Source organism: Trachemys scripta, chromosome 1 (assembly GCF_013100865.1).
Source record: "Trachemys scripta elegans isolate TJP31775 chromosome 1, CAS_Tse_1.0, whole genome shotgun sequence".
In the NCBI taxonomy this organism is placed as follows: domain Eukaryota; kingdom Metazoa; phylum Chordata; order Testudines; family Emydidae; genus Trachemys; species Trachemys scripta.
In genome coordinates, this window is record NC_048298.1 from 158,325,707 (window position 1) to 158,345,192 (window position 19,486).

Genomic DNA, 19,486 nt, shown 5'->3' on the forward strand with positions numbered 1-19,486 from the left:
ATAAACAGAAATGGGCGTCAGAAAGGAATTGAATATAAAAAAAAAAAATCAGGCCATTCTTGATTCTGTGGTGAAAGTTGAGTGAAGAGTAGGGTGTAAGAATCTGGCTAACATTACATGCTGTCCAATAAGTTAAGGTGGCAGTAATAACACAGCTAATAATATTTTTAAACATATTTTACTTTGTTTCCTTACAATATTTTAATGGTGTTACTTTCATGTTGTGAATTACAAATATTTGGAAGCAGAGAATTTATAGACTATCCATTTTGCCTTCAGCATGTCCAGCCGAGTACTTCAAATGTTCCACTGGCCTATGCATTGAGCAGGCTCAGCGTTGTGATGGCGTAAATGACTGCTTTGATGAAAGCGATGAACTCTTTTGTGGTTAGTATTTGCTTAACATTTGCAAATGGAAACCCAAAGAATGTGTTAATATTTTTTCTGCTGGAATTTAAAGAAGAAAGTACTAGAAAACTTGAGATTTCCAGCCTGTTTTTGTAGGCCTAAGATAAATTCAGATTTGGTTGCTTAAACAAATGTGAAAAATTTGTGAGCCTTGATTTATTTGCTACAGACAAGATGGTGATACTAAAGAGCTAGGGGATAAAGGTCAATCAGTTATCCAAAAATAACTGAAACAAGTCATGTTTATTTTCCTCCGGAGGATGACGTTGTTAAATTAAAACATTCTATGTCCTACCCGCTTCCGCATCCTCTTCATCTTAGCAATGCAACTTTATTCTAAATGCATATTAATGGGTGCTGATGGGGACAGGCTATATAGCGGGTTAGTGCATTAACCTTCAGGCATTAAGGATCCATAATCTGAAGACTATAGTGGAAGGGATGGCTGAACATCAGATTGGAAATAACCAGTTACAGTTAAAATCAATAGGGTGTACTGTATTAATTGAGATGGAATATACAGGCCCAAAGAGTTGACTATGTTTCTGAAACCGTGCAGCTTTAAACAGTGTTAAACAAGGTTTGGGGTTTGGTATATCGAGACCTCAGCCTGCTTAGTACCATGATAACACATGATTAAAAATCCTTTTAACTTTTTTATTAAAGAGAAAGAAAAGAAGGAAAAATAGTTACAGCATTTGAAATGTAAAGTATTAAGACTTTAATTTTAATAATATTGCTTGTTCCCTTTCTCTCTAGCTAGAGAGAGGCTTTAGAAGGAAAATGCCCTTATTTGAGAGTCTCTTAGATGGTATTAACGATGTTAATATCTGTCCTTTTGGGGGGAAAGAGAAGAAATTAGTTGTGATTGGCTGGAGCTGTTTGTTCTTGTTAAAATCCAATCTCATTTCATCTCAAGTGGTGATTGGGATTCAGGTGGAGCCAGGGGAGATGGCAATGTTATCTGGGTTCGTCTCTCTGGCCCAGTCTGGTCAGGACATTTTTCAGATTAGGATGACAAAGGTCTGGTGTCCCAGGAGATGGTGGGGTGGCAACCATGATGACTTCTCCCCAAAGTCTCCTTCTTTAAGGAGCCCCAAAGCAGCAATGGATGGAATAGCCCATCCTCTCGTTGTTTTGGCCACCAACTAGGCTTAGTTTCCAACACACTAATATTGGTTCACTAATATCCTGTTCCACACTTTCCTTGTTGTACCAGGCATGATCATAACACAGTCCTTGAGTTATCTCAGGAGGCCTTTTTGGTTGGACTTAATTCAGTCTTTCTGTTTCCCTTTTGTATCTTTTCATATCACCATTTGTTGTTAGAGGTTATTGTGACATCTTATGAATTTACACTCAATTTTTACAGGTGAGATGACAATTAGGATACATTTGTAGGCTCAATAATTACAACAGATGTGGATTTAATTTCTGAATCTGTCACTGACTAGTTTTGTGACCTTGGGTAATTTACTTAGTGTTCTTCTCTTTGGTTTCCTCATGCATAAGACACAGTAATAATACTTACCTTTGTAAAGTACCTGGTGATAGCGGAAGATATATAAATCTTTTAGATGGTGGCAGAGGTGGTATTAATAGAACTCTACACAGCCCTCCAAATTTAGCCACGATATTTGCGTTGCTGATCTCCTGCTTTCTTCCTACTCTAGCTGTGCCCAAAGAGAACTGTAATGCCAGCTTCTTGATGCAGTATACTTCACTTGCCTGCAATGGAATACATGACTGTGAGGATGGCAGAGATGAGCAGAACTGCACCAAAAGTATGGTTACTTTTTGGTCAAGTATGTTTCCTCTCCATCATTTACCCAACTCTAGTTGGAATATCTGGCCCAAATGAATTACTCTAAAGGGCATAGTCAAGTTCTAACATGACTATCCTTAGACAATTGTTCTTGTGTAGGCCTGAAATGATGCTTAGCTTCTTGAGATGCTTGTAAAAAAGCCCAACAAACCTCTGAAGCTGCTCTTAGGACTAAATGCCTGTAAAGAGCTATGTAAGAGATAAGTCTTATTAGGAATCAGACGTGCATAGTTTTGTTTGAGGAACAGATATTTCGCACAACAGCAAGACACCAAAAGACCAAAATTGAGGAAATGCTACAAAAATGTTTTTTTCAGGTTAGCCATGTTTTAGGCCTATTTAACTTTTATTCTAGCTATGTGAAATTTCATAGGATATTTCTGAGTTGGCAAGGAACAAGTATTTTGTTTATTTAATGTGACCCAAGAAACAATAGGAAAAGATATGAAGGACACAGAGGTCGGAATACTCCTTACCTAAAATATGATTGAGTTGCTATGGTTAACTTATGCTGTTGTAATAAAAGCATTGATGTCTTTGCCAGGGCCGGCTCCAGGCACCAGCCCACCAAGCTTGTGCTTGAGGCGGCACCTGGAGGGGGCGGCGCGGTGCGGCGTTCCGGCTCCGGCCGCTGGGGAGAGCAGAGCCCTGGCCAGGGCTCGCCGCCCACCCCCTGGGGCTCCGGCCGCCCTCACCCCCGGCGCCCTCCCCTGCTGCGCGGGGGAAGGGTGGGTGGAGAGGGGGCGGCGTTTGGAGGCTTTTTTGCCTGGGGCGGCAAAAAAGCCAGATCCGGCCCTGGTCTTTGCTAATGACTTTCATTTTTTTCCAGTCTACACTTAGGCCTTGCCTATATTTACAGCATAACTGCTGATTAGGAGCATGGGGGAAAAAAAACAAAAAACCCCACACCTCCCAGTGTAGCTATGTCTCCAAAAGCCTTATTGGAGATGCTGCTTATACCAGAAAAAAATTATTTTGCTAGTATAGCTTACTCTGTTCAGTTTTTGCCAGTACAAGCTGAATATCTAATAGGGGGTTTTTGTAGTGGGCAGGGCCAGCTCCAGGTTTTTTGCCACCCCCAAGCAAAAAAAAAAGGGGCCCCTTGAAAAGTGCCTAGAGCCGGCCCTGGTAGTGAGGGTTCGGCCAACCCTTTAAGTGGAGACAATTTCTTAGTCCAAGCTGCTGGACTGACAATCCAGAAGTATATGGTTCCTTTTTGTTTCCTGTTTCAGGTATTCCTTGCGCCAACCATACTTTCAAGTGCAGAGATAATATTTGCATTAGAAAGCAAAATGCAAAGTGTGATGGGACAGCGGACTGTCTTGATGGAAGTGATGAAAGTAATTGCAGTAAGAGTCTCTCAAATATTAATCTTCAGATTTTAGCTTTTTATATTTAAATTACATTTTTTCCTATTTAAAGTACATACACTTTCTACTCAGTGGTAAGTGTGTTCCGAATGTGTTTAATACATTGGTAATAAGTTGAAGCTTGGAAATCAGGTGATATGGGATCTGATTTGTGTTGTGATGGAATTTCTTTGTTGTTTTAGCATTAGAGTTAAGGCTCCTCACAACACAAACTTTTGTGTGCGTGTGCTTTTAATGTTCAGGTTTAAAATAGATTCTTGTCTGTGGGGCTAGAGAGCAGGGTGAGTTGCAGAGTGAAGTTGGGTAGCCAGTCAAAGAATCAGATCTATTCTAGTTAAAATTTTGCCAACACTTCACAGAGTTTTTTAATCGGTGCCCCAGCTTCCTCAGTCACTTATTTAGAGGATATTGTTCCTGTTACATGATGATCAAATCCTATTAAGAGGAAGGATGCTTCAGCAAACCATCGGTGATTTGTATTTTCTGAGGATCATGGTAGATTCGGAAGAAGAAGGGATAGCCGCCAAGGATAAACTGTAACTTTTCAAGATAACTTAAACTCTAACTTTTTTTACTATGAGCTGTGTGCTAATGAAAGATGCATGGCTGACATCATAGGATAACAGTCCTCTATGCACAGAAAAAAGTACAGCATGGAATATAGTGATTAAACCAATGGAATAATATCTGCCTGAATTTGCAGCTGGTATTAGACAAATTGCTCTGAGAAGTGTAACCTGCCTCTTTTAAGGTCAAGTGTTAATCAGCACCATTTGGAACTTAAGTGGCAACATGAACTATTTTAATGCGGATCAAAGCATGAAAAAAGAGATGTTCTATACTGAAGATCTGTGCCATCTAAGTGACATCTGTTTATTTCATTTATTGTATTGCTCTTCCATTACTTAGTGTAGGCTCCCTTTCTTTGGCAGGTAACGTTCCGTGTTAGGTTAGTACTGTGCCTACAACAGTGCTGTGATTGGGATCCAAGGTGCTACTGCAATACATGTAATCAATAATAATAAAAATCTTATGTTGGCATGATGAGAAGGTAGAATCTTGGCTCATAATAGAGGTGGTGAATTGCCTAGAAACGTTAACAGTCGTCAATGGAAGAACTGGGATGAGAGCTCATGTATATGGATTTGTAGTTTAGTGCAACGTCTTCTAGATAACAGGGCCTTTGGGGGAGATCTTTCTCCCTTGTATCCTAAATCACATGATGTGTGGCGCTTTTCTTGTCATTGTGAGACTGCCAGTAGCAGGGGCCAAAATTGTTGTATTTATAAATTTACAGGAGCTGGCAACAGTGATTTCAGACTCCGGGTTATTGACCACTCCATGTGTAGTCTGTGTGAAATAAACAAACTTTTTCAGCCCCAATCCATTCCCGAGTGGACAGGTATTCAAGTCATAAACCCCGCACTGTGGGCTGCCACTCAACTGCTGCTTTCTTCACAGTTTCAAGAGAAGGGCAACAATTAGGGTACGTCTATACCCAGCCGCTAGTTCGGCGGCTGGCAATCGAACTTCTGGGTTCGACTTATCGTGTCTTGTCTGGACGCGATAAGTCGAACCCGGAAGTGCTCGCCGTCGACTGCGGTACTCCAGCTCGGCGAGAGGAGTACCGCGAAGTCGACGGGGGAGCCTGCCTGCCGCGTGTGGACCGAGGTAAGATCGAACTAAGGTACTTCGAACTTCAGCTACGTTATTCATGTAGCTGAAGTTGCGTACCTTAGTTCGATTTGGGGGGTTAGTGTAGACCAAGCCTTAGAGTAGTTCAGTAATGCAGTGTAGCTCCTCCACAAGGGATGCCTCCAGCTCAGGTTCAGGCACACGAGAGGGAGGTAGGAATGGTATCTGGTCCCTCCCACTCCCGTCTAGTTTATATATTGAAACCCACCCACAGTAAATTTATTCTCCCAACATCTCTGTGAGGTAGGGAAGGGTTATCTCCGCTTTGCAGATGGTGAATTGAGGCACAGAGAGTGAGTGACTGGTTCACAATTGCTCCGGAAGTCTGTGGCAAAGCTAGGAAGAGACCCCAGAACTCCCCAGTCAGGTGCAGTAACCACAAGACCATCTTTTCTTTCCATGAATAGGTAAGATAAATCTAGGACCTCCTGTTTCAGTTCAGAGCCTTTCAGTGAAATGCATTTCAAAATGCCTTTGTTGAAGAAGATAGTGGGGAGAAGGATTCTTTCTTCCTCCATTTGGGAAGCATCCTTGCACATGATGGGTGCTAGTGTCATAGAAATAATAAATTTACCAATCTTCTTTTAAAGGTTGCGGCAGCAGTAAAATCAGCAATATCTACCATCGAATCATAGGAGGCTCTGATGCACAAGAAGGTGAATGGCCCTGGCAAGTCAGCCTCCATTTTGTTGGAGTGGCTTATTGTGGGGCATCGGTGATCTCTAGGGAATGGCTTCTGTCGGCAGCTCATTGTTTTCAAGGAAACAGGTAAACAATGACATCCACTTAATCAGAGCTGCCCGGGGGCAGGGGCGGCAAGTGGGGCAATTTGCCCCAGGCACCACAGGGGCCCCTACGAGAATATAGTATTCTATAGTATTGCACCTTTTTTTTTTTATGGAAGGGGCCCCCGAAATTGCTTTGCCCCAGGCCCCCTGAATCCTCTGGGCGGCCCTGCACTTAATGCACCTGAAGCATTTTCAGTACCTCTGAATGTGGTGGTTTCTGGTAGATATGGCACAGGGTGAGTTAACTGAACACTGTCACTTGATTTCAGTTCATTTAATACTATGAATTAAATAATGAGGGGTTTTAACCAGTATCCCCTGCACTTCACATATACAGAAATCCTAGTGATGTGTGTGTGTGGGGGGGTGTTCAGTTTTCAAATTTACCTTTCATTTCACATAGTCTAAATTAAGTTTTGGTGGCGTGTTGGGTACGTACACCGCGTGCCCTCACAGCATGATTATAAATAACAGCGTAGACGGTGAGGCTCTGCTTAGGCGGGAAAAGCCATGGCAGACCTTACGCTATATATATATATCCTATGCAGCTTTCTACATGCTCAAGCAGGGCCTCTCCTGTCTACTGTCCAACCTTTAGCAGTCTAGTGTCTTGCTGCCTCCCCACTATGAGAGCCACATGTAGCTACCTACACACCACCGTGTGGACACAGCCCGCTTTGCACTGTAGTGTGTAAGTACGCATACCCTATATGGTGCCACCAGTGTAGAAAAGGCCTTAGATTCAGGTATCTACAAGGTGGTATTACTAACAGTGTGCTGCTAACAGCAAGTTACAGGGAGGTGTGAGAACAAGGTCCTTGTCCCAAAGAATTACTATGTAGGTAAGACAACCAGGAAGCTTAAAAAGGGAATTGGAAGCTGCAGCAAAAGCATTTTGGGTAAAACGTGATACCAGCATGTATTCTGTTAGTTCCATATTTTGTGGTTTTGGTTTTCTTCTTTTGGGTTTAAAAATTGCCATTTTATAATTCAACACCAGGGTTTTCCTGGGCATTGTGTCCTGAAGATGTTTCCAAGAGTTTATCTTGAAGATTGATTGTACATTAATCCATTGTCAATTAGGCTATCCGATCCTCGAACTTGGACTGCGCACTTAGGCATGCGCACTCAAGGAAATGCCAAGTTTGTGTCTGCAGTGAGAAGAATCATTGTTCACGAATATTATAACAGCAGAAACTATGACTATGATGTTGCACTGCTACAGCTAAGCATGCCATGGCCTGACACAATGAAACACGTCATTCAGCCGATCTGCATACCTCCACTTTCACATAAAACACACAGTGGTGAGAAGTGCTGGATAACAGGCTGGGGTCAAAGGCAAGAAGCAAGTGAGCTCCTACTTTCATTCACTCATAGGACCAAACTAAGTTCTGTCGTATCTCCATTGACTCGAGTGACATTGTACTGGCACACTCCAAGGCTGAATTTGACTTGTGTCTAGTTAGTCTTCACTCTTTCCTGCATTAAGAAGGACTACACTCAAATGGGGGGATGGGGCAGGATTCCTTATTGCCTATTGCCCTGTAGCGTTTGTTCTGTTCTTCCTGTCTGAAGGGGTTAAGCTGCTAGAAACAGTGTCTTAGGGAAGTTAACTCCAGACCCTAAGATGGTTAGTACTGATGGTAACTTGACATCCTGCTTGGAGAACTTAATTCGTTAGAGTTTTTATAGACCTAGGTAGAACTAAAAATCTCATGTGCTCATATAGTTTGGATTAAACTCACATGGAACTAATCTTTGTATGGTGTTGGGTGGATGTACATTTTAAAAGAAAAGAACTTAATTGTTTAACACAAGTTGTATTGAACTTACATTTGTATTGAACAACACATTATCTTCATGGGTTTCATTGAGATAATTGTCTAGATCTGGAGCAACAGAAGTTATACTGTTAGGCAGGGAGCAGATGCATTAACTGTCAAATACATGAGCAGTATTTTTCAAGTCTATTAAATCAGGTTGGCTTTCTTTCAATATGTTATCCAGATAACCAGGGTTCACCAATTCTGCAGAAAGCGGAGGTAGAAATTGTTGACCAAACATTGTGTCATTCCACATATGGGATTATCACAGCCCGGATGCTATGTGCGGGGGTAATGTCTGGGATGAAAGATGGCTGCAAAGTAGGTGGTTTGTTTTTTTTATATATATATATATACAGCTCAAATTAAATCATTATCTTTGATCTTTCATTGTTGCATTATAAGTGGTAAAGAACTATTGGCTAACTGTCTTGATGTATGTATACTTCTGCTCTGAAAAACAGCTGTGCAAAAAACCTCTTTATCAGCAGATCTGCCATCTGTGTGCTGACTTCACTAGCATTAAATGTGTTGGCAGTGGTGGGAAAGGAAATATTATTACTCTGGTTAGTACTACAAAACCAACACAGCAAAGAAGAAGCTGAGACCTACTTCTTTGTGTGCATCAATAGCACTGTTTACTAAGTTTCAGTTACAGGGCCAATGGGCCATACAAATGCAAGTCAGGATCACAGAGTCTCAGGATAAATACTGCCTTCAAACAGATGAAGACTTAAAAGAAAGTGTGAACTGGCCTGACTCTTGGATGCCAGGTTGAGATTACAAGGTTGACAGCTGAAGTGCAAGAAAGCAAGCAAGCATAATTTTACAAGTGAATAGCATACTTGATGTGGAGTCATTGAGAGGCAATAAACATGGAATTCAGTAATGCCATTTGTACAATCATTTTGCTCAGTCACTAAGCTGAGTATATCTGCTCTTTTAAAACTTGAGGGCCAGAATCTGTGTGTTTTTAAATCCTGTCATGGCCAGGATGGAAGTGGGACTGAGCCATAATCCTGTCCTGTCCTTTTGCTAGTGTTGGAAAGTGATAGAAAAAAAAAAATATTTAAGGCCTTGCTTACATAAGGAATTTGCCCCAATCCACCAATCAGGAGTTAACACTACTGCAGCTATGTGTGTGGGTGGGTGATCAAACATATTCAAGGAAAGCCACAAGTTGCAGCATTGATGACTTGTCCTATTGAAAACTGGAGTAAGCACCACTGGTGCAAATTGTAGCTGTCTGGTTTTTGTGATTCTTAGATCTAGTCAAAACTTGGAATTTCCAAATTGGGACCAAAAAAAAGTTGAAATTTCTGAACTTTTGTTTTGGTAACATTGAAATGACCTTATCAAAATCTTTGATTTTGACGTCTTCTTTTTTATTAGTGTATTGTATAAGAAAAAATTCTGAACGGTGAAGTTGAAACACAACATTTAAATTGTTTCCTTCAAAATATTGGATGAATTCAGTACACGTCTGTGAAACGTATTGATTTAGCCAAATCAGCTTTTCTCTTGGACAATTTTTTACCAGCTCTAGTAATTACCCTGATGGAGCTTTGTTGATTAGCTCCCAATTGCCCGATGTGGGGTAAATTCTCAAAGCAGAAGAAACTTGAATCATAATGTTGACTTTAGATTTGTATCATGAATGTGGGGGAACTATACCACGGATCATTTATTTCTATGAAATTTTGCAAATAGTACTGTTACCAGAGTATCCTAGTGATGAAGAGAATACTGCTACTGGGTTGTCTTTTATAGCATCGTAGTTGCCTTGTGCTTTATAAGGTTTACTCTAGTTCACAGCAGATTTCTTTATTATACTCCCCTACTTTCAAATGCTTTATTATTTGTCCATACACATTTTCTTCATTCTGAAGCCTGTTAAACTGTACAGTGTTTTGGAAAGGGAGAAACATAATTTAAAACAAATATGCTTGGCTCTCTCTCACTCAGGAGCTCCACATTTTTTCTATTTGTATTTGACTTAAAGGTCCAGTCCTGTTCCCATTTAAATGCTTTTTCATATTTTATTTTGGAGCTAAACAAGCTATTTGTGGAATGTTATTGTTGAACTATTTGTGTAGGGCCTGATTTTTGCTCCTCAGATGCATGCATGCAGCTGCTGCTATGATAGAAGATAATAGGACAGGTACATATATTAGAGGGCAGAATTTGGTCTTTGTTCTAAGTAGCAAGGATGATATTGAATCCTAAAATGTATTGCATTAAATCCATTAATAAAGATAATACTTTTCAATAGCAAATGTAGGTACCCCTAGTTTTGGCAAAAAAAAAAAAAAAGCCTCTATAGAACTCTAAAATCATATCCAGTGCATGTTAGATGACAGCAATATTAAACACATAATGTATAGGTGATACAAATGGATAAGTATGATCTACATTGTATTTAATTGAATTTATTTCTTTTATTACTAATCAGACCTAATGGGCCAAGTTTTTCTGTCATTAAGCAAAACTTACACTGAGCTCCATGGAGTGTTGCCCAAGTATATACTGTGGAATTTTGCCCAGTTTTTATTACTCTTTACCATAGAATATCTAAACTAAAATATTATTTTCTTAGGGTGATTCTGGAGGACCCCTGTCATGTCGAAGCAATGGTGATGGACGGTGGTTTTTGACTGGCATTGTTAGCTGGGGTTATGGCTGTGGAAGACCAAATTTCCCTGGTGTATACACAAGGGTGTCAAAGTTTTCTCCGTGGATTCACAGATATGTGCCTTTGGTTTTGTAATCTGGAAATGGTCAAATGGCAACAAAAAGTATATTGTATCTGGATTATCTCCATTAAAATCACATTAATAAACAGTTGGTGGATGTTCAATTTTTTTGCATGCATCAGAGATCACACAAATGCCTTAGCTTCAAAATGTCCACACATTCTATTTATTGAAATAGAGAATACAGGGCATCTGTTCAGATGGAGGGTGAGATTGTATTTTGCATGTCTGGAAAGCCTAGTGCAAGGGATGTTTAAGGTAGACCACAGGTATGCTAGGACAAATAACTGTCAACTTTTCAAAACAATTATGGACAGAGCAATGACTGCAATGGGAAATGACCATGCAAGTCACAACAATTGTGCAGTTTTGGCAGAAGAGTCATAGAGTTAAAGGCCAGAAGGGAGCACCAGATCATCTACTCTGACTTCCTGTGTATCACAGGCCACCAACAGCACCCAGCTGCTAACTCAACAACCAAAATGAGATGGAAGTATTACAGCCCACAGGAGACTAGACTATTATGTGTCACAGGCAGAGACTAGGAGGGACCAAGGTGCACCAGTGCTTGAAGCCCCTGCAATGGCAGGGAAATGATTAAGTGAGATATAACCAGATAATCCTGGCAAGTGACCCAGGACCACACACTGCAGAGGAAGGCAAAAAAAAAAAAAAAAAAAAAAGACAACACAAGGTCATTTTCAGTCTGACCTGGAGGAAAACTCCTTCCTGATCCCACAGGTGGCAATCAATTTGACTTTGAGCGGGTGAGCAAGAACCAGAGGAAACAAGCGGAAGATTTGGGTCCCATGGCAGCAGCTGTATTTCTCTTCAAGAATGCAAAAACAAAAAACCAGGCCAATAAGCAGCCTAAGGAAATCAATCCAGCCTTTCTTGTGACCTGTGAGTCTTTTCCTTGTTCATCCCACTTCTCCAATATTAGTCTGTGGTAATATTAGACTTGGTAATAGTCTAAACAATCAGCAGTAATGGCGCCTTCTGTCAGGAGTCTGAATTCCAAAAGCCACTTTCCTCCACTTTCCGAACAATATACTAATTGACTTGGAGAAAGAGGTCCTTCTGCTCTGCTGGCTGAGAACTGCAGTTTCAAAACAGCTGAAAAACCCACCCTGCAAGTGTGCCTGTGTTTGTACATGTATTTGACACTTTTTCTAAAAGCTTTTGAGAACACAATTGCTACTACAAATATTTGTCAAGAAGGAATAAAAAGTGTTATGAATACAATCTAATGGAATCTGTGGGTTTTATCCTGAATTTACACTGCAAGTGTCAGACATTTAGATGTAGCATGAACTAAAAGGATGTTTAAAATTTTGAGGGTGAAGACTCAAATCCTAGAACCATTTTAGACATGCTAAAATCTACTGCTCATCATTTTGACTTTAGGTTGGATTCTGACACCAATACTTAATTTGTAGATTGTCTACTTAAAGGATGATACTACCACCATACGAAATAATGATTACTACTGTGAGTATTACCAGTTAAGACAGTCTGAAGGTTTAGATCTCAAAATATGCCCATACCAATTTATATATGGATTGGTTACGTTTGATAGTAATCTATAGGCCAATATTTTCATCAGTGATGAATTGTTATGTATTTGTACAGTGCTTAGCACTAATGAGCCCTGGCCTCTAGACACTATTGCAGTGCTTAATAATAATTAATAAAGTATCTATTATTATTTATTATTATTAATGATAATAATAATTGTCTTTGTCAAAACAAGTTTTATATATTCTGATATGGGGCATAGTTACTAGACCTGGCTGCAGAATGAAAAATAAATGTTGTGGCAAATTTGAAACAATGTTTATTCTGTTTCCCATAATGGCCCAAATTTCTCACAGAATATTTTTAAATGACTGAAGGGGGAGAAGAAACGGGTTGGTAAGTGGGGAAACTTTCTAAAATTAAACTTGTTAGCTTTGGGGTGGGAGAGGAAAATTTCACTAAGCTGACGGATCAAAACAGGCAATATAAAAATAGAAGGAAAAAACCCAAACTTGAAAAAATGGGGGTAGGGAGAAATATTTTTGGGACAGCTGCCAGAAAAAAATATTTCACGTAAAGTTTGTTGAAAAACTGTAAAATGAATAAATTAAAAAAAAAAAAAAAAAAAAGGTTAAAACATTTGAGTCCATTTTTGAAAAGGCTGAATTTTGAGCAATTTCATTGAGGATAAATTGCAACTAGCTCCAGCATTCAACTTAAAATCTAAGGTTCTAGTCCTGCAAAGACATAAATACTAGGGCTGTCAAGTGATTAAAAAAATTAATTGTGCGATTAAAAAAATAATTGTGATTAATCGTACTGTTAAACAATAATAGAACACCATTTATTTACATATTTTTGGATGTTTTCTACATTTTCAAATATATTTATTTCAATTACAACACAGAATACAAAGTGTACAGTGCTCACTCTATATTTATTATTGATTACAAGTATTTGCACTGTAAAAAAACAAAAGAAATAGTATTTTTCAATTCACCTAATACAAGCACTGTAGTGCAATCTCTTTATCGTGAAAGTTGAACTTACAAATGTAAAATGATGTACAAAAAACGGCATTCAAAAATAAAACAATGTAAAATTTTAGAGCCTGCAGGTCCACTCAGTCCTACTTCTTGTTCAGCCAATCGCTCAGACAAACTGGTTTGTTTACATTTGCACGAGATGCGGCTGCCTGCTTCTTGTTTACAACGACAACTGAAAGTGAGAACAGGAATTCTCATGGTACTATTGTAGCCGGTGTCACAAGATATTTACATTCCAGATGCACTAAAGATTCATATGTTCACTTCATGCTTCAGCCATCATTCCAGGGGACATGAGTCCATGCTGATCACAGGTTCTACTTGATAATAATCCAAAGCAGTGCAGACCAACACATATTCATTTTCGATGCCAGCAGCAGAAGGTTGATTTTCCTGTTTAGTGGTTCAGGTTCTGTAGTTTATGCATCGGAGTGTTGCTCTTTTAAGACTTCTGAAAGCATGCTCCACACCTCATCCCTCTCAGATTTTGGAAGGCACTTCAGATTCTTAAACCTTGGATCGAGAGCTGTAGCTAACTTTAGAAATCTCACATTGGTACCTTCTTTGCATTTTGTGAAATCTGCAGGGAAAGTGTTCATAAAATGAACAACATGTGATGGGTCATCATCCGAGACTGCTATAAAATAAAATATATGGCAGAATGCAGGTAAAACAGAGCAGGGGACATAGTATTTTCCCCCAAGGGGTTCAGTCACAAATTTAATAAACTCATTATTTTTTTTTAACAAGCATCATGAGCATGGAAGCATGTCCTCTGGAATGGTGGCTGAAGCACGAAAGGGCATAAGAATGTTTAGCATATCTGGCACGTAAATGCCACTACAAAAGAGCCATGCAAATGCCTGTTCTCACTTTCAGATGACATTGTAAATAAGAAGCTGGCAGCATTATCTTGTTTGTCTTAGCGATTGGCTGAACAAGAAGTAGGACTGAGTAGACTTGTAGGCTCTGAAGTTTTACATTGTTTTGTTTTTGAGTGCAATTATGTAACAAAAAACAACATTTGTAAATTGCACTTTCATGACAAAGAGATTGCACTATGGTACTTGTATGAGGTGAATTGAAAAATACTATTTCTTTTATCATTTTTACATTGCAAATATTTATACACATTGATTTCAGTTACAACACAGAATACAATGTATATGAAAATGTAGAAAACTATCCAAAATATTTAATAAATTTCAATTGGTATTCTATTGTTTAACAGTGCAATTAAAACTGCGATTAATTGCGATTAATTTTTTTAATTGCGATTAATTTTTTTGAGTTAATCATGTGAGTTAACTGCGATTAATCAACAGCCCTAATAAATACATATTTAAATGTGTGCATGGCTGTTAAAGTCTATGCTGCTTTTCAGGAGAGGAGCCTTAATTCAATACATTTTCCTATCATTCTTAAATATACTCTGAAGAAGCAATTCATAAATAAAGTTTTAAAATGTGCAGTGGAATAGCAATACCTCCTCTGAGGCATCGAACAGTGGTGGTTATATCTAAGGCCACGTCTAAACTACCCGCCGGATCAACGGGTAGTAATCGATCTATCAGGGATCGATTTATCATGTCTCGTCTAGACACGATAAATCGATCCCCAAATCAACACCTGTACTCCATGTTGGCAGGAGGAGTAAGTGGAGTTGACGGGGGAGCCGTGGCAGTTGACTTGCCGCCATGAGGATGGCCAGGTAAGTCGAACTAAGATATTTCGACTTCAGCTACGCAATTAGCGTAGCTGAAGTTGCGTATCTTAGTTCGATCCCAGCCCCCCCAGTGTAGACCAGCCCTAAATTACAAGAAGCTTTGAGGCTTGTTTTTTCACTAAATGGTATGCTAGCTCTAAGACACTGTATTGCCTGCATATTATTGCTCGTCTTCTCCAAACCCTATCTTTAAACCCATTTCTTTGATGAAGCCCCCATTACAACAGTATGTCCACATACCTTTGTGATTTAACTCTTACCTGGTGCATTAACTCCAGCAGATATAATACAAGTTCTGCAGGGTAAAACTTGTCTTACTTCTTTGAAACATGTGCACTAAAGGGGAGATTATGAGAGGACCAAATGGGATTCGGGCACTTAGTTGCCCTTTGCATGTTTGAAATCTGAATCTTAAATCTCCATTCAACTAATAAATTACGGTGTAAGGGATTATAATTTATTCCTCTCTAATCTATAGGACCCGAATCTTCATAGTTTACAAATACCTAAAATGGGATAAGTTTAAGTGGCTGGAACAAAGGATTAGAATTCAAACTACTCCATTTTCTATTCCAGCTCCCTATGTAACCTTGAGAAAGTCACCGTATTACCCAGCCTCAGTTTCCCTAAATTGAGTATAATGTTTAATAGTTTGCACATACACTAGTTTTTATGCAAGGATCTTAGTAGGGTGGTTAAGTATTGTTTTGCATTCAACCACCTATATGCCTGATCCTGTAGACGATACTTATGCAAAGGTCATTAAAATCCATGTAAATTTTGGCTAAGTAATGACTACAGCAAATTGGGTACTATAAACTAGAAACAAGGCTTCTCATGCATTTTTCTTCATGTGAATTGTTTAGGTTTTTTCAGGGCTGACACTATAAAAAAGGAAATCTAAGAGGCTTTCTTCACTAATGCATTTCTTCTATCTTAAAGTTTTTTCTAACTTAAGTCAGACAAATACCAGTCAATCAGCGAGCCATGTGTAAAATTGGGAGTAGGTGGAAAGGAGAGGAAGACTTGAAAGAGAAACATTTGTGTGTGGTTCTTTTTTGCATTCCTGAGTCATGAAAGGGACTAGATTGCTTTCAAGCAAATTCCTTCAGCATTCTATATCACTTTTGGGTTTACTTTTTCCCTGAATTTACTTTAATACTAGGACTTTTAATATTTTAAGCCACCTATGCTCAGGGGTGCTGGAATAGTTTGTATAGCGGGGGGTACCATGAGCCATTGAAACAAACTAACCCAACTATATGTGATGGAAACCACGTCAAGCCAGGGGGTGCTGCCGCACCCCCAGCACCTCCTAGTTCCAGCATCTATGCCTACATTTTCTTTGACATGCAGAATTTCACGTCAGTTGTAATAAAGCAATTTACTCCAAGAAGGTAAACTTGAACATTAAGAAAAGTACTGTTAGTACTTCTGTTCTGTGACATAGGCACTACAGTGCTGTTTTTTTAGAATTGTAGAAGTCTGTTTTCTTCAGAAATGATGCACCTCAGATGCCTGTGAGTATCTCCAGGCTTTCTATCAGGTGTTCAATAGAAACTGCTGCATTTAGATCAGCTTGGATTTAATTTGTTTTTGATCATTTATGGTACACGCGCTGTTTGGAAAAGTAACTGAAAGTTTCTCTAGCTCATGTATTTCTAAGGGAGACGAATAACTGATCTTTCCTTCCTTTGGAGGGATCGCTTGAGCCTGTGTGGAAAACAAAGAGTTACAGCAGTGCTGACTCTTTTCCTTCCCACCTACCTTGAATGCAGACTGGCTCTCTCTTTAAGCAGTATGCCGAAGGTGAAATGAGAGAGGCAATAGGAAAAAGTGCACCTTATTAAAGTTCCTTTCAGGATTTTGGTGATTAGAATTGCCAGAAGCAAGTCCTCGAAGCATAAAGATGCAGTCTTTCCCCTCCAAACGGATCCCTGTGGTATACAGCATACCAGCTCCCAATGATTCTGAACATGGATCTGGGCAGGTAAGAGATTGCAACTAAGCTTTATTGCACAAAGCACAATCAACATGTTTTACTCTTGGGGAGGTAGTTGACTATGTTCACGTTTGGAAAATAGCTCATACATGAAGCAATAGTTATAAATTGGGCAAGGAAAACAGCACCTGGTTTGTTGTCTGAGTTATTGATATTTTCCACTTGTTTTTCTTTAACAGAGTCCGAATCTTCACCATCTCCAGTCTCCTCAAGAAGAAATCTCATATGTGCAGCATTCTTTCTTCAAACAGATGAATTTGCATTTCTGGAGAAGGTGGCTTCTAGGAATGTTACCTCTGATTTCCTTAGCAGTCACTGTACTCGTGTTGGTCCTGTACTATTCATTATGTAAGTGCCTTTCCTCAATAACACCATTTATTTTTCAATACCCATTTAAGTGCTGAATCCATTCTGTATTTTGACAGGTACAACTTAAAAGTTAGGCTGATGAGTTAATGTTAATTCAAAGGCAGTAACTATGTGTTGATAAACAGTAGTTAGAGAATCATGAAGGTGTGGATTGGGCTTGGACACTTGATAGATTCCATAGTCAGTAGGGCTGCAGTTAAGGGAGTTAGCGCCCTCATGCCATTGCAATTCAGTCATCTTTTCAATGGGATTTGGATCCTATAGAAACTTGCCCTTTTAAAATCCCAGCCTAAAATCATAAAAATTTCTATCCTTGTGAGCCAGTAATGTTTTAGCAAATTGATTGTATAGGTAGAAATCCAACATTGCCAACATTTGTGCTCTACTCCCCTACAAATACAGTATTATTCTCTATTGAGTATTATCCTCAGCCATTGAATAGCAGTAGTTTGATTCATTAACATGCCCTATTTTCACATCATTCTGTTGAGTAACATCAAGGTTAAATCAGTTCTTTCACAAGCATCTGGTTCTTGAACGTTTGGAGCAAGGCTAAGCTATTAACTTTGCTAATGCATGATCCTGTTTCTGTAGCTCCAGCATTCTCCTTTATCTATATTGGTGGAAGTGTAGAAATACCTAACTTGACCTATACAAATGACCTCACTGATCCGAAGTCACAGAAATTTATAATGCAAGCAGAAGCAATCCAGAACTATGTAAGTACTCACAGGTGACATAGCCTATAACTCGAAAACATTTTATCACTGGTTTAGTTGAAATCCTTTCTTCAAAATTCAAAGGTATAGTAGAAAGCTGAGGTTTGAGTCATGGGTATTTGTTCTTTTCTTTCAAAGTAATAAAATCTAGGATTAGCCTGGGAGAGAGTCAAGTTACAAAGCTTAAGACAAGTGCCCTCTTTAAGACAGGGCAAGTGGATGGGAGGCAATTAAACCTGTTACGCTGCCGTAGTGCATTAGGAATGTAACTTGCCAAATGCAACCTTGTTATCTTACACTACGTAGCAACATTTGTTGTTGTTGTTGTTGTTGTTTTTAAAATAAGGGTAGTTCAAAGCTGAAAACGTTCAGCTTTTGTAAAAGAAGTATAAGTGAATTTATTTTTTATTCAATCTAGTTACCCTGTATTCATTTGTTGCTGCTTGGGTGTGGGTTTTTGAATTACAATTTTAAATTATTGCACAAACTCTTTTTTGGTTCCCCTCTCCTCACCAGCACAACAATGCTTGCTTTCTTGCACTTCTCATACAAGTTTGTATTTGTGAGATCAATACTGTTTCCTAGGTCCATGCTAACAGAGTTCTTTAAGCACAAAGCCGCCCTCTGTTAGCCTGTATTTCCCAACAGAGTTAATCTTGTGTCTCAAAACTGCTTTGTGCATGGCCGACATGAGTTGTCCGTGACTGGATTATAAACCAGAAATGTCACAGAGTTTAAATAATTAAAACACATAATCTAGTTTTGAAATTTTTTATATTTCCTTACACGCACTTTTTTTTTCTTGGCTAAAGAAGAGTTCATTTCAACTTTTGTTCAAACTGAAATGGAAGTTGAAATGTGTACATTGCTTACCATTCTTACCTGACTAGAAACTCTTTATACTCTGTAGTCACTTTAAAATGCAATTTACTGGTGAAGTGTTTATGGCATGATACTTCAAAAAGTTTGATTAGCTGACAATCAAATTTAACAATTTCTTTTGCAATTATCTTTCTAATTATTTAACTGTCAGTTTGCAGAACTATATGAGTCTTCTACGTTAGGGAAATATTACTTGAAATCTGTTGTTGCTGCATTTAGGTAAGTCCTTTTCTAGATGTACTAAATGAATTATGAGTGAGTGAGTGAGTGTGTGTGTGTGTGTGTGTGTGTGTGTGTGTTATTTTTAATGGCTTTCCTTGGAGGGATATGTATAATTTTATAATACGGGAAATAAAGGCAAGTATGGTAGCATACTTAAAACCAAGGGGTAAATGCTATGAGATAAATACTTAAGGTTTTTGCTTTCAATACTTTGTTACTGAGGAAAACTATTAGACAAAATTCAAGTTGGTTGGTTGTGGATTGGTTTCATGCTGGTTGAAGGGATTGCTTTCAAGTCTATCCACCTACTTCAGATCTTGCAAGCCAGTTTTCAATA

The 19,486-nt window shown here is 38.9% G+C and overlaps 2 protein-coding genes across 5 annotated transcripts in view; both read left to right on the forward strand.

The window, feature by feature from the left end:
• TMPRSS7 (transmembrane serine protease 7) overlaps positions 1-11,121 on the forward strand; it is a 48,409-nt gene extending 37,288 nt beyond the window's left edge. The window contains exons 12-18 of the mRNA XM_034768561.1: positions 280-387; positions 2,082-2,192; positions 3,466-3,582; positions 5,889-6,066; positions 7,170-7,438; positions 8,097-8,233; positions 10,509-11,121. Coding sequence (XP_034624452.1) covers positions 280-387; positions 2,082-2,192; positions 3,466-3,582; positions 5,889-6,066; positions 7,170-7,438; positions 8,097-8,233; positions 10,509-10,679 — 1,091 coding nt within the window. The 3' untranslated portion in view covers positions 10,680-11,121. The remainder of the gene's footprint in view (positions 1-279; positions 388-2,081; positions 2,193-3,465; positions 3,583-5,888; positions 6,067-7,169; positions 7,439-8,096; positions 8,234-10,508) is intronic.
• Positions 11,122-16,491: 5,370 nt separating this feature from the next.
• LOC117888046 (suppressor of tumorigenicity 14 protein-like) overlaps positions 16,492-19,486 on the forward strand; it is a 31,667-nt gene continuing 28,672 nt past the window's right edge. For all 4 annotated transcript variants that reach the window (XM_034791079.1, XM_034791096.1, XM_034791088.1 and 1 more), the window contains exons 1-4: positions 16,492-16,945; positions 17,137-17,305; positions 17,921-18,045; positions 19,079-19,146. In XM_034791079.1, the coding sequence (XP_034646970.1) occupies positions 16,865-16,945; positions 17,137-17,305; positions 17,921-18,045; positions 19,079-19,146 (443 nt within the window). In that variant the 5' untranslated portion in view covers positions 16,492-16,864. The remainder of the gene's footprint in view (positions 16,946-17,136; positions 17,306-17,920; positions 18,046-19,078; positions 19,147-19,486) is intronic.